General features: G+C 44.0%; 1 protein-coding gene across 3 annotated transcripts in view; it reads right to left on the reverse strand.

The window, feature by feature from the left end:
* RAB31 (RAB31, member RAS oncogene family) overlaps positions 1–15,379 on the reverse strand; it is a 114,108-nt gene that overhangs the window by 31,854 nt on the left and 66,875 nt on the right. For 2 of the 3 annotated variants that reach the window (XM_022551392.3, XM_022551393.3), the window contains exons 4-5: positions 15,305–15,376; positions 14,125–14,231 (exon numbers count right to left, since the gene is read on the reverse strand). The exons of the other annotated variant lie outside the window; for it this stretch is intronic. In XM_022551392.3, coding sequence (XP_022407100.1) covers positions 14,125–14,231; positions 15,305–15,376 — 179 coding nt within the window. The remainder of the gene's footprint in view (positions 1–14,124; positions 14,232–15,304; positions 15,377–15,379) is intronic. 3 annotated transcript variants of the gene reach the window in all.

The raw sequence follows: 15,379 nt of genomic DNA on the forward strand, positions 1-15,379 counted from the left end.
ACAGCCCCCTTCCAGCCAAGGTCAAACTGAAGCAACCAACTAAGCTGGCCATGAGGACGCACCAAGGCGTTGTGAGCAGGAGAGGCTGTTGAATGTCTGCTGGCATTATTTTTGTCAAAACCCTCCCATGTGTTTAAGGCATTCTAGCCAAAAGCAATACATTCCACCAAAGCCCATCAGAGGAAGGCTGCAGGCTGTTTGCAAAGGCTGCTGTGTGTCACGAAGTGGTCTCTGTCTCCCCAGCTCCCTCAAGCAGCCACTGAAATGCATAATCAGGGCTTACTGTGCTCCTACCAGCTCGTATTTTCTCTAAATATCCAAGATATTTGTGTAGCACCCAGAGGAGGCAACCATGTTAGCAATAATTAAATCAGCAAAATCTCTGTTCAAAATGCCAGTTCTTTTAGACCCTCAGATTGGTTTATCTGCCAGGTGGAACTAAAACTTAAATGAACTTTAAAAAAAAAAAGAATTACTACCTTCTCAATAAATATCTGATTGGACAATAACTCTTTACGATGATCTAAGCGCCTACAGTTAAAGCACTTGGCATGTGTACCCTGGGAAGGATTTCTGTTCCCAGGGGGCCAAGCCTGCTTATTAATGTGTCTGCAAATGTTATTAACCTGGGGCCAAATTCCTGGTGTCAGGTTCAAACAAGCAGTGTCAGGTTCCTGCCACAGACTTAGATGGACTGTTTCTCATGGAAAATGTCAGAATTTGAAACGAATGAGGACTGAGCAGAAAACACAGGTTCCCGATGGGGGCCTGGCCATTACCTCTGCTTCCAAATACCCCTTCTCCAGACAGAAATGTAGGCTAGTCCCAAGAGGCCAGAGAAACCATTGGAAAAAATCATTAGCTCCAAATTCTCTGAGCAGAATCAAATCAGCTACCATTTATTTTCTCTCGGTAGATCAGAAATTATTTTCCCTCTTGGATCCTGTTCGTACTTCTTAGGAGAGGAACATAGAACAAACATCGGCTCTGGGACAGACTACCTGGGTTTAAAGCTGGGCCCTACACCTTCTCAGCCACAGGACCTGGGCCAGCTCTTCAGTCTCCATGCCTCTGTTTCCTTATCGATAAGATGGGAGAATGACTGTAACTCTCACTGGGCTGTGAAGATTCAGTTAAACTACTTATAATAGTATCTGGCACACAGTAAGCATTCAGTTCAGGTTGACAAGGATGATAATGGTGATGATGGTTAAACTTGTTTTCAATCCACTGCCTAAGTGAACAGTATATAAAGATAAGTAAATATCGTGCCATTTGAAAGTAACCACTGACATAGCTGTATTTCTTCACAGAAGTCACATTTTGAACTCCTAAAGGTCTGGGCAATATGTAAAGTGAAAGGGGAAAGATTGTTGTATCTTCTAAGAAAATCTCCAGCAACAAAAGCTTATCCCTCTGTTTAATCATACATCAGTTGAGAATTTTTTGAAACAGCCCTCCCCTGCCCTGTAAAGAAGGTTACAATGATCCCTATGGTTCTGGATTAAAGTCAGAGTTATCAATATGAACTTATGTTTATCTTAATATAAATACAAATGGATACTTACAGAAGTCATTATAGATATGTGTGTATGTATACTCCTGTTAGCATACATACATATACTTCCCAGCTCTGTTCACCCAGAGGGCCTAGACTCAATGACACCCCAGTAGCAACGAGCACACTCAGCCCAGATCTTGGTTTCTAAATACCCTTCTCCAGTAAAAGGAATGAGGGCTGCTTGGAGAAATGGCTGAGTCTAGGGTTGTAGCCTAAGCCATCCAAGATGGGCCTGGAACATCTTATTGTGTCAGAAAGTAAGGAAGTACTCAAAACCCAAAATGATGCGTACATGTTAAAGGGACACAGGTGCCAAAAGAAAGAGCTCCCAGCGGCCGAAGTGGGAGCAATCTGGGTAACAAATTAAATGATACAATACTGCATTATAACTTAAAGTATAAAATAAATATCCATAAGTCCACAGTGATATAAGTAAATGACTGAATAAATAAAATGGGGGTGAGACAAATTTCATCAGCAGAAGAATTACAAATAATTTATGTAGGGACTCCTCCCTCGAGGCGGTGGAGGACAATCCTTACTTACCCCTTGAGTGAGGGCTGGGAACAGGGGCTGCCTTCCAAACAGCATGGTAAGCAAAGCGGGGGAGGGTAACTCTACAGTCACCACCTCAGCCAGGTGATCAAGGTCAGTATCATCAGGGATGACAAATCATGTTGATAACACGAACCCCTGCTATGCTTAATTAATAATAAAGTAATGAAAAGAGCACTTCACCCCTGTGGCCTTCCTCCCCAAAACACAAACCCTCAGTCTAATCATGAGAAACACATCAGGCAAACCCCAATTGAGAGACAGGCCCCAAAATATCTGACTGGTACTAAAAACTGTCAAGGTCATCAAAAACAAAGGAAGTCTGAGAAATTGTCCCAGCCCAAAGGATCCTAAAGAGACATGGCAACTAGATGTAATATGATATTCTGGGTGGGATCCTATAATAAAAAAGGGATATTAGGGGAAAAGTAATGAAATCTGAGTAAAGTATGGACTTCAGTTAATAATAAAGTATTATACAAAGTATAATAAAGTATAATGTAGGTTTCTTAGCTGTGACAAATGTACCACAGTAATTAATGTAAGATGTTAACAACAGGGAAAACTGGATATGGGGTATATGGGAACTCCATACTATCTTTGCAACTTTTCTGTAAATATAAAACTATTCTAAACTAAAGTTTATTTAAATATTTTTAAAATCGGCCATAAAAATAAACACTCCCCAACACACACATGTAGATTTGCGCCCCAACACTCTCCTAATCTCCACCAGACCACAACACACACACCCACACCCACACCCTACACCCTCAGGAAACCTTCCCTGGGGCCAACAAATATTAATTACAGAGATTCCAGATCATATCAGAAGTCCAAGATCATTTATCAAGACTCATGAGAAAGCTGTGATAATTAAGTCAGTGTAGTATAGGTATGAGGATAGGTAAGTCGGCTTGTGAAACAGAACAGAGAGCCCTAGAAACAGACCTGTGCACCCAGGACACGTGACACACGACTGAGGTGGAATTTCAGCGGGGCTAGAATGGACTTTACAACCAAGAGTGCTGAGACGACTGGATATCCACATAGGAGAAACTAGGCAGCACACATAAAATCAGTGCCAAGTGACTTAAAGACAGACAGGAAAACAAAGCTGTAAAGTTTTTAAAAGATAAGCAACACAGTGGAATATCTTCATGATCTCGGGGGTGCAGAAAGATTTCTTAAATGATTCGCCCTCCCTCGACCATTTCCCCCCCAAAAAACATAAAGGAAAAACTTGATAAATTCCCTTAGGTAGGAATTACAGGCTTCTGATGCTGTAAAAATACAAAGAGAGGACTTCCCTGGTGGCGCAGTGGTTAAGAATCTGCCAGCCAATGCAGGGGACACGGGTTCCAGCCCTGGTCCAGGAAGATCCCACATGCCACGGAGCAACTAAGCTCGTGCGCCACGGCTACTGAGCCTGTGCTCTAGAGCCCACGGGCCACAACTACTGAGCCCGCGTGCCATAACTACTGAAGCCTGCGCGCCTAGAGCCTGTGTTCCACAACAAGAGAGGCCACAGCAATGATAAGCCCGCGTGCTACAACGAAGAGTAGCCCCCGCTCGCCGCAAAAGAGAAAACCTGCACACGGCGACGAAGACCCAATGCAGCCAAAAATGAATAAATAAATAAATAAATATTTTAAAATATATATAAAGAGTGAAAATACAAGACATAAATTTGAGAAGATATTTCAACACATACCATCAAATTAGATAGATAGATAGACAGATGAATAAACAAGATGAAGGTAAATATACCAAACGGTGGCAAAGTCTTGAACAGGCTCTCCACACAAGACGAAACTTGAATGGCCAATAAATAAACATGCCAACTTCCCTGGTAACTGGGGAAACGCAAACTGAAATTCTTATCAGATCTCTCTCCATGCCCTGGCGTCTTACAGCACTAAGGGCGTTGAGTAACAGGAAGTCTCCTGCACTACCGGTGTCCTCTTTGGAAAACATTGGCATCACCTAGTAAAACTGAGCTTGCGCCCACCCTGTGACTCAGCAATTAGACTCTTACACACCTGAACCTAAAGGAATGCTAACACGTGGCACTATGAGATATGCAAGAAATGTTCAAGAAGCAATGTTCATAATAACAAGGCAGAAATAACGCAAATACCCATCACCTGTAGGATGGATAGATAAGTTGTGTTGCACTTATCAAATAGAACTGCGCACGGGACTTCCCTGGTGGCGCAGTGGTTAGGAATCCACCTGCCAGTGCAGGGGACACAGGTTTGAGCCCTGGTCCGGGAAGATCCCACATGCTGCGGACCAACAAAGCCTGTGTGCCACAGCTACTGAGCCTACGCTCTACAGCCTGAGAGCCACAATTACTGAGCCCGCGTGCCTAAGAGCCCGTGCTCCGCAACAAGAGAAGCTACCACAATGAGAAACCCGTGCACTGCAACGAAGAGTAGCCCCCGCTCGCTGCAACTAGAGAAAGCCCGCGCGCAGCAATGAAGACCCAACGCAGCCAAAAATAAATAAATAAATTTGTAAATAAAAATTAAAAAGTAAATAAAGTGTATTAAGACTGCCTTAAAAAAAAAAAGTGTACAGCTGTGGAAACGGACAAGGTACAGCTAACGTTCATTGTGATGAAATCTCCCAGGCATGTTGAGGTAAGAGACAAACCATCATATAATACACTCAGGGTTATTCCATTTACATAAAGTTCAAAAACAGGCAAACCTAAATCTATTGTTTAGATATGCAAACATGGGTGGCAAAGTACAAAGAAAAAAGTGATGGTTATCACAAAAGTCAGAGCAGCAGTTACTTCTGGATGGGGAGAAGGGGATGTGATTGAGTAGGTACAGAGCTGTTCAAATTCATATTATTCTTTAAGATACACGTAAGTGTTTTATAGATTCCTCATTAAGAATACTTGATAACTGAAACAGAGCAATTCCAGATCGCTCTCTGGGGAGGTCAGTCTTCAGTTCCTTCCCTCCCACTTGGATAATAGCAGTAGATGCAGGCTCAGCCACTGCACAGCATCAGAAGAAGGTAGAAACACGCGAAGGTGCATTTCAGGGCACAAAACTCACATTTTAACAGCGCGGACTACTCTGCTTCCTCATCTCATGTAAGGAAAATGCTGGATGTATTATTCATTCATTCATTCATTCATTTACTTGTTTGTTTGTTTGTTTATGCTGTGTCGCATGGCTTGTGGGATCTTAGTTCCCCGACCAGGAATTGAACCCAGGGCCACGGCAGTGAAAGCTCTGAGTCCTAACCCCTGGACTGCCAGGGAAGTCCCTGGGTGTGTTTTCATACTTGCCATGATATTTCCACACCTTGCACAGTAGTGGCTTTTGATGTTCGTTGGCTTTTTTGCTTTTTAGTATTTGGAATAAATTGGATTTTTATCATCTAACATCTCAAGTTCTGTTATTTGGTTTGTATAATTTTAAACAAACTCTTATACCCATTTTTGGCCCACTGTCAAGAATGGAATGAGTTTTGGAGTCACACGTAAGAAGTGAAAGCAATTCATGTATTCTTAGTAAAACAATATTTATTTCCAAATATATTTTTCATCTACTGAAGACCTCAACTTCCTCCCCAAAACTTGAAACCACTGGTACCTGATGATTTCTGACTGGGTTGGCATGTGTTTCAGGAAGCTGCACAGGGGGCACTGAGCCTGCAATATCCAGCTCTCACCCTGGTTTCCCGCTCTAGGTGACACAGGAAACTGCAAGAAGCCTTACTTGCTGAAGAATCCAGAGAGGCTCCCACACCTACCGTGGTGTTGGCAGATAGGTTCCATTGCTTTAGCTGGTGGTGACTACATGCAGCTCTGTGTTAAGAAGCCTGAGACCACAGAGGCTCAGGAGAAGACAGAGCCATGACTGATGGGCAATGGAGCCTGGGGATGAGAGACAGAAGTTGGAGGCGGGACCTCGGGGGTTTGCCATCCTGGCCCTGCCCACTGAGCCCAGACACTCGGCATACTTTTGAGCCACACACCCATCTTCTCCCCATTCCTGAGGGCAGACAATCAGGTAGATACTCTTGATATCCCCCCCAACCCTGCCATGACACCTGTCAAAGGCCCTCCCACGCCCATGCCTTTGTCCATGATCTTCCCTTCCTGGAATTTCCTCCTACCCGACTCATCCTGAACAGCCCAGCCTGTGACACATTTTATCCATGAGCCTTTCCAAATCACCGTCTGCAACGACAGACTTTCCCTTTCCTGAATCCCTTTGTCCTTCCTGCACCTTAACTTTGGAACTTTATTAAACAGAGTCTTGTATTACTCATTAGATATTTTCCTCCCCCTGTATATCCCTCTTGGCTCCCCAAATAGAAATAAATAGCTCTAAGAAAATATTTTCTTCTCTTTTCTTGTACTTCCCATAGTACTTTGCTCCACACAGAACTACCAAAAGTTATTTGCTAATCGAATAACTGAAAACTGGTAGAATAAATCGCCTTCCTCGTCCCCCAGCCTAGTTTCACTTCTACCCCAGCTGCTCTGTTCTTGGAAGACGACCTCTACTCCAGGAGAAAAGTCTTGACTCTTCGGCAGCAGCCCAACCAATCTCTCACAGTGTTTCTCTTGGAGACACCAGAAGTGTTGCTGTAAGATCTCAGAGACCCTGATTCCATCCCTGATCATCTCCTGGGTTGTATTTAGCGGGGGAAGGGAGGAACCTTGGGCATCCCCAGGTCATCACCCACCACCTCTCCAAGCCCCAGACTCCACCACTACTTTCGCTGGGTAACTTCCATCTGCTACCACAGGCAAGATAAAATAAATCAGGCCTCAAAGGCTCTCTCCTATCAGCACTTCTACACCATCACTCCTTCACCCTTTCTGATTCGTTCACAGCCCTAAGGATGTCAGGAGACCCCTAAGCTGGAACCCATTAGAGGAAGGCCAATGTCTAAGTGATCAAGAAAGGCAGGAAGAGTTCCTAATCTGGAGAGGTCACAGGGGGGTTTGTGTACAGAGTCAAGAGTCCAAAATCGGGAAAAGAAAACCAAGGAAACAGAACTGGAACCTGCTATGAGGTAGGGGTGGGGTGGGCGTAATTTCTCCAATAAATTACTTATTATGATGGCTACAGATCAAGGCTGCTTGAAAGGCTGACGGGGAAAAGTGAAGGGGGGATTCTGGCTGAAGTGTCAGGGGTGGGATAGGGAATCCTCTTCTTCCTCTAACCTCAACACCTGGAGGATCCTTCCCCCCATCATTGATTAAAGCAGATGGTTCCTGAAATACCTGCAGTGCATCACACGAAAGCACCCAAGCAAGGTGATCCTAATTCCTGGCCCAAGCCAAGGCAACCAAGTACAGGCTGGATCTGGGGGAGTCCCAGCATCCAGGAGGGGGCTGGGTGCAAGACGCTGGTCCAGCGGCATCTGCTATTAATCAGACGGAGGCAAACCAACCCACAATCGCACCTTTTCTCCTGATGACTATCATTGTGAGATGCAGAAAAGGGGGCAGGGAACTGGAGCTGCTTCTGAAGGGGACAAGATGGTGGGTCAGTGGTGCTTCTTCCGTATCCTGAATGATGCTGGACCACTGTTTCCAGCCTCCGTGAGCTCTGAAGGGCAGCAGGGAGGCCCAGGCAGGTGTGGCCTGCAGTCAGAAGCCCAGCCAGGTTCCAGGACCCCGTCCCTCTTCCCTCGCATCAACTCCTATCACCTAAGGCAATGCTTTTGCGAGTATGGCCCTTGGACCACTTGTAAAAGAACTGCTTTACAAAACGTATTTGTCCCCAGCCTGCTCCTGCCCTATTGAATCAGAATCTACGGAACTGAATCCTGGAATCTGAATTTTAACAAGTGTGCTAAGCAATTCTTATGTTCATGGAACCTTTAAAACTCCTAAAGCAAGGTGATCTATTTCTTTTTTTTCTTTTCAAGACTTGTTTGCCCAAAATTTCCCACCAGGCCCAGGACAAGGCTGTGCAGTCTCTGGCAGGCTCTCCAGACTTTCTGAGAAGAAGGTTTCTTTTCCCTCTAGACCCCGGGCCAAATGTGCCCTCATCAGAGGCACCTGGAATTAGCCCGAGGCCTCGTGTTACTAGTTCAGAAGCCTGGGACCCGCCCTGCTCAGCACATGTCAGCAAATGGTCACTGTCCGGGCTCCAAGCTGGCTGCGCTCCTCCAGCCGGCCACCTCAGGCCCTGCACAGTCAGTTCAGCGCAGGCTCTCTGATTTTCTTTCAACTATGTATGTTCCTAAAATGTCCCCAGTTTGCAACGCCCCCTTCCAGCATCAGTAGATGGTAAGGAGAAGGGGGGGGGTGCCCCATCCCCTAGGCCCCATCAGGAGTCACACACACTTCTCCCCAAGGCCCGTCCTCACTGGGGAGGGAGGGGGCAGGAAAGCAGGGAAGGGATGTCCCCGGAGCACCTGCTGTGCACAAGCTGGGGACAGTCTTCTCACGCACAGTATCACCAACTCCGGTTTGCTTCCTCGCCTGGGTTCAGAGAGACCACACATCACTCCAACTCCACAATAATCTGAGCCCGAGGAGATTCTGTCTAGAATTCTTCAAGATATTCAGGAAAATCTCTCAGAAAGATCAGGAGCCTTAAAAAAAAATCCAAACTGGAAGTCCTGAGTTCCTCTGATCAGATGCCCGTGAGGGCCTTTCATGCTGGGGTGTGGTCAGACCCTTCTACCCTCTTCTGGAATATTGGTGGATGTGAAACCCACTGACCCCATGATCGGCATCTCCCCTGCGAAGCACTTCTGCACACAAGCCTCCAGTGGCTGAGTCAAGTTCAGGGAGTTAATCCCATTTCAAGTCCAGGCACTTTCAAACTACGCCAGGCCTAGCTCTGCTCAAGGATTTACAAGCTTACACAACCAAAGTCTGTTAGGTGAGCCCGGCTCCTGCTACACACACACACGCGCGCACACACGCGCGCACGTGCGCACACACACCAAATCTACATACTATCCTTCTCCAACCCCCGGTGAAAAAGAAACTATAGTCTTGTGGCAATTACAGAAGAGCAAAGTATTTTAGATTAGAGTAAAAGAAGGTCAAGCTCTAAATAAGGTCTGGGGTGGAGAGACTTGGCTAACTCCCCAGAAAAATCGTACCGGCAGGCGGAATCTGGAACAGCTGGATTGGTTGGCCAAGAATGCAATTCCACTGCCATGGAAAGGAGTCAACAGCAGGTGTCATTAGGCTCGCAGGCCTATCATTTACCAGACTATTTCTGTCTAGCGGGAGAAAGTTTATCCTCTGGGCAAGGACCAATCCACCAGGCTTCCCCTTCTCCGCTTTCCTAAATAGGAGTTTTTAATACAGTTCCCGTTTTTCTTCTGTACAGTGGGTATGGTGGGGGAGTGGTTAAATTCATCCTTTGGCTCAGTGTGTTTACAAAACTTTAGTTAATCATATATAATATACATAATATGCATGTGTATGTGCACATATACATGTCCGCACACACACACCACTGCCTAATATTTACTTATTATTTTTATCTAAATCCAACTTTGTTAACTGAAATTTGTACTGGGGTAGCTGTGGATTCACACGCAGTTACAAGAAAAAATACTGAGAGACTCCTTGGACGCTTTGCCCTGTTTCCCCAAATGGCACCGTTCTGCAAAACTGTAACATCATACCCAGGACACTGACACCAATACACTCCCTGTTGTTCAGATTCCCCTGGTTTTACTGGTGCTTGTGTGTGTGTATTATCACTCGTGTAGGTTCGTGTCCTCCCCACAGAGAGGTGGACGTTTCCAGCATCACAAGGATGCCTCGTGCTGCCCGTTTATGTCCATGCTGTCCTTCCCCCGCCCCTCCGCCCACCTCACCCCGACCATAACCACTAATCTCCCTCTAATTCTAAAATGGTTTCATTCCCCAAAGTTATATAAGTGGAATCATACAACATGAAACCCTCGGTACTGGCTTTATTCACTCAGCATATTTCCCTGGAGGTTTGTCCAGGTTGCTTGTACCCGTTTTGTTCCTTTTCACTGCCGAGTAGTGTTCCACAGTGTGATGCACCCTGGCGTGCCCACTGAAGGACATCAGGGCTGATTCCATCACAAATAAGGTTTCTGTGGGGATTTCCCTGGTGGCGCAGTGGTTATGAATCTGCCTTCCAATGCAGGGGACATGGGTTTGATCCCTAGTCAGGGAACTAGATCCCACACGCATGCCGCAACTAAGAGTTCGCATGCCGCAACTAAGGAGCCCGCTGGCCGCAACTAAGGAGCACACATGCCTCAACTAAGACCCAGTGCGATCAAATGTAAATAAATAAATAATTGTTTTTAAAAAAATGTTTCCATTAACTTTCATTTGCAGGTTTTCTGTGAACGTAAGTTTTTATTTCTCTGGGATAAATGCCCAAGAGTGTGATTGCTGGGGCATATGGTAATTTTATATTTAGTTTTTAAAGAAATCCCCAAAGTGTTTTCCAGAGTTTTATACTCACATCAGCAATGTACGAAGGATCCAGTTCTTCCCCACCCTCACCCGCACTAGTTGTTATCCCTCTTTCTTATTTTAGCCATTCTGATGGTCTGATTATGACATTCAACATCTTTTCAGGGCTTTGCTCAACATCTTGATATTCTCTTGGGTGAAATGTCTGCTCATCTCTTTTGCCCATTTTAAAATGAGACTTTATTAAACTTTATTAAACTTATTAGACTTTATTAAGTCTTCAGAGTTCTTTATGTAGCCTACATGCTACTCCTTTGTCAGATGTTTGGTTTGCAAATATTTGCTCCCAGTCTGTATGTTGTCTTTCATCCTCTTCACATGGGCTTTCACAGAGCAAATGTTTTTAATTTTGAAGAGGTCCAATTGATCAATTTTTCCTTAGGTACACTGGGATTTTGCTATCAAGTCTAAGAACTCTTTGCCTAACTCCAGATTCTCAAGATCTTCTCTTAGATATTTTCTAAAAGTTTCTAAGAGTTTTACATTTTACATTAAAGTCTATGATTCATTTTAGAGTAATTTTTATATAAGGTGTGAGGCTAGGGTTGAAGTTCTTTCTTTTTCCCTCTTTTTTAAGGTTTGGCAGTTCCTCAAATTATTAAATACCGAGTTACCAAATGACCCCAAAATTTTACTCCTACGTATACACCCAGGAGAAATGAAAACATATGTCCGTATAAAATTTGTACACGGGGCTTCCCTGGTGGCGCAGTGGTTGAGAGTCCGCCTGCCGATGCAGGGGACACGGCTTCGTGCCCTGGTCCAGGAAGATCCCACATGCCACAGAGCGGCTGGGCCCGTGAGCCATGGCCGCTGAGCCTGCACGTCCGGAGCCTGTGCTCCGCAACGGGAGAGGCCACAACAGGAGAGGCCCACGTACCAAAAGAAAAAAAAAATTTGTACATGATTATTCACAGCAGCACTTTTCATAATAGCCAAAAGGTGGAAACAACTTGAATTTCAACTGGTGAATGAGAAAATAAAATGTGGTATATCCACACAATGGAATAACAGTCAGCCATGAAAATGAGTGAAGTAACTGATACAAACTTCAACATGGACGGACCTTGGAAGTATGCTGAGTGAAAGAAGCCAGGCACAGAAGACCACATTTGTATGATTTCATTTATACAAAATGTCCACAAAAGGCAAATTAATAAAGACAGAAAGGTAGATTAGTGGTTGCTAGAGGTGGGAAGGAGGTGGAAATTGGAAGTGGCTGTAAATGAGCATGATGCTTGTTTGCAGAGTGGAGATGTTCTGAAATGAGATGTGAGGCTGACTAGACAACTCTATACATACACAAAGTTCACTGAACTGCATACTTAAAACAGATGGGTCTTATGGTTTGTCAATTATCTCAATAAAATATATTAAATGCTTAAAATTTTTAAATTTACTAGCATCAAACTGGGTTTTCTTGTTGAGTTAATCAGAGGTTTGAAGGAGAATCGCAAAGGGAGTTATGTCCTTGATTCAATAACAAGGAGAATTTAAGAGAAAAATCTAAGAGAGTTTTGTATCTAACAAGAGATCCACATTCCACCCTTTAAACCACAACTACGGGAGCTGGAGAAGCTACATTCGGACCCACTGAGGCCAAACCAGGGGGCGTGGGCTCATGGGACAGTGACCCCATGATGTCACACTGGAAGCTGGAAGTAGCACTGGATCATCTCCCTTTGGGGATGGAGTATAGATAAGCAGACAAAGCAGAATGTCTGCCGAGGGGAATGCAAAACAGTGAATTCCACCCTGAGAAACGGTGTGACTTCGGTGCCAGCGGCCAAACCAACATGTCACAGACATCAGGCTGGACTTTTCCAGGAACTGCCCCTCTTCAAAACCACCCACCCTCCCATTCTTGTGACTATGGTGGGAGAAATCATCTGTCCCACCCACATCCCCTCCCTTGGCCACAAATGCTTTCTCATGACGTGTGGCAATCCTTTTATGGCAATGTAGAAACAAAGAGAGCGCCAGGCCAGGATCTTTCTAGAAACCAAAGCTGGAACATATCAAATACCAGAGCTAAAGGCACCCCTGTTTTTTTTACCATGTGGATCCTAGTACCTTCCAATAAATTCCCCTTTTTCCTGAAATTAATTTCAATTGAGTTTCAATCCCCTATAGTCAAGAGTCCTAACTAATTCCATTCACGTTTAAATCGTTTTCTGCTTAAATTGTCATCCATTCGTTCTCCCACGACACACAAGGCTTAGTTCACTGGAAGTCGCACCTTTATCACAATTCGATGGTGTCAGGTGAGAGCAAAGGCTTTCTCTCAGCAGAGGCTGCCTCCACCCACCCAGCCCACCTCCTTCCCATGACAAAAGTTAAACCATTCACCTGGGAACTCTGGACAAGCAGGCTGTTTCAGGATTACAGGGCAGAAGGCAGAGATCTGAACTAAGGCTGGGGAGTTTAAAGATCTGTCCAGCCCCCAGAAAGACAAACAAGTAAGTGGTGGTTATGGCTGTTATTATAAACCAACCTGGTGCAATGTGATATAAAGCTTCTGAAATCCCAAAGAAACAGAGCAATTTGGCAAAGGCCATCTTAAGGGCTTTTGCAAGATCTTTCCTGTTGTTCATTACACTTCGGTTTCATCAGGTTTGGATTAGCAAAACCTGAAGCATGCGTCATTGTCTTTACGAAAATCAACTACTCGAATTGCTGAGAATTAAATTAACCAGGGGATGAAGACAACACAAATTCACTGTTTTCTTTTTTATTTCAGTTTTATTTAGTAAAAATAGTTAGCTTATCAGGCTAGATAAAGCTATCATGACAGCTTTAGTCTAGGCAGACTGGGTCCCTACAAATCTCTCTCCTGGCAGAGGAAGTTCAACACCCAGTGTCTCTGGGGGAAGCCAAAATGTTCACATACGATGCATCAAATTCAGATCTTAGAACAAAACAGTGAGATCATATAGACCTGGCTACATCCTTAAGTTAAAGTCTAGAACTAAAACAAACAGGGATGCTGTGGAAAATGTGAAGAATTCTAACCCTCCTCACCATATGAAAATGTTACTAAAATGGTAATAGTAGTAATAATGACAGAAACAACAGAAGAGGTAACAATAAACAATAATAAGGGAATTCCCTGGCGGTCCAGAGGTTAGGACTCCAAGCTTCTACTGCAGGGGGCACGGGTTCGATCCCTGGTTAGGGAACTAAGATCTTGCAAGCCATGCGGCATGGCCAAGTAAATAAATGAATTAATTAATTTAAAAAATATTAAAACCATTTAGCCCAAAGACATCTAGATTCAGGGGTGTAACTGTACTCTGTACAGGAGATTTGATTTAAATATTCATGAGTGGGTGCTCCCTCACATGTGCATCTCCCTATTATTTTTCCCTCAATTCTACTCTGGTTGAATAAATACCACCTTGATCACAAGTGAATGACATAAATTAGATTATGACACTGAGAACAGACTTAACCACACAGTTGTGACAGCCTTTTACGCACAGACATTCAGGATGGAGGACTTGAACTGCATAGACATTTTTTAAATGCATCTTACCTAATATCTGAGAGGTCGCACTTGTTTCCAGCGATAGCCATCACAATGTTTTCTGGACCATGTTCTTTCAGTTCTTTCACCCATTTCTTCAAGGTATGAAATGAATCCTAAACCAAAAGTGTAAATCAATCTTGGGAAAGACCCATCAGTGTAATATCTGAACCATGTAGAAATACAAACCCAATATAATTTAATGAAGAAAAATATCTTCAGGGGGCACACAAAGGTTAACATACTACCCCAACCTTGGCACAAAATTTAATATTAGCTAAGTTATACTTACAGAGCCTGTAAAAAGTTCCCCTTCTAAAATGGAAACTTGAAGTTAAGATAATCATATTAGTCATTTTCTTTTATAAATAACATTAATGTTAGCCTTACCTCAACTTGAGTGAGACAAAGCTATAGGACTGAACCAATGTTCATGCTTAATCAGAAAAGAAAAAATATATACATACATACACACACGCGCACGCGTGCGCATAAACGCACGCTTTAGAGTCCTATTTTCCTAACTGCTCTTCTCTCACAGTGACCTCCAGGAAACAGCCAAGGTAGCCACCCCGTTTAGGAAGCAGTGGTCAGGAACTCACGGATGGTCACAGCATCGAATTAGTTAAAGCAGTTAACTAAGTTCAGTTAAGCAGGTCCTCAACGCTGAGTTCCAGGAGCGGGGGAAATGCCAGCAGACCACTGCCGTTCTTCATTGATGGGTATCTTGGGTCCTCAAAATGATAACTAAAAATACATTCATCCCATATGCACGCAGACACACTATACATATATAAACATCATCCTTGGCGTTTCAAGTTGTATGATTGAAACGCTAATAGGAAATAAGTATCTATAACCATCGAACATGCAAAATTTAAAAGTAATTTTCCTTTTCCTAAAAATCTGACATTCTGGAGACCAGTATTAGCAGGCACAACCTTGCCCTTACAAAGAGTCAATTTTAAAAGCAAATGATCATTGTTGTTTATTTAAGTTAGCAGGTAGATTTGAAAGGCTTAGCTACATATAGATGAGAGAAACTCAAAATTTGGTGTTTACTCACCCCAACCAGCATACTGCGGAATCTCACCCCAGGCTGCTGGTGAGACTCACTGATGTCTCTGCCTTGGTCTTTCTAGGGGGATCACCATAAATGGCACCTAAATTCTAAAGGGGACCTTCTTACCTGTTTGGTAATATCATACACTATGACAGCTGCTGCGGATCCACGATAGTACATGGGAGCCAGTGAATGAAACTG

The sequence above is a fragment of the Delphinapterus leucas genome, chromosome 14 (assembly GCF_059928025.1).
Source record: "Delphinapterus leucas isolate spDelLeu-1000000601 "Yukka" chromosome 14, BTC_Dleu_Yukka2, whole genome shotgun sequence".
Taxonomy (NCBI): Eukaryota; Metazoa; Chordata; class Mammalia; order Artiodactyla; family Monodontidae; genus Delphinapterus; species Delphinapterus leucas.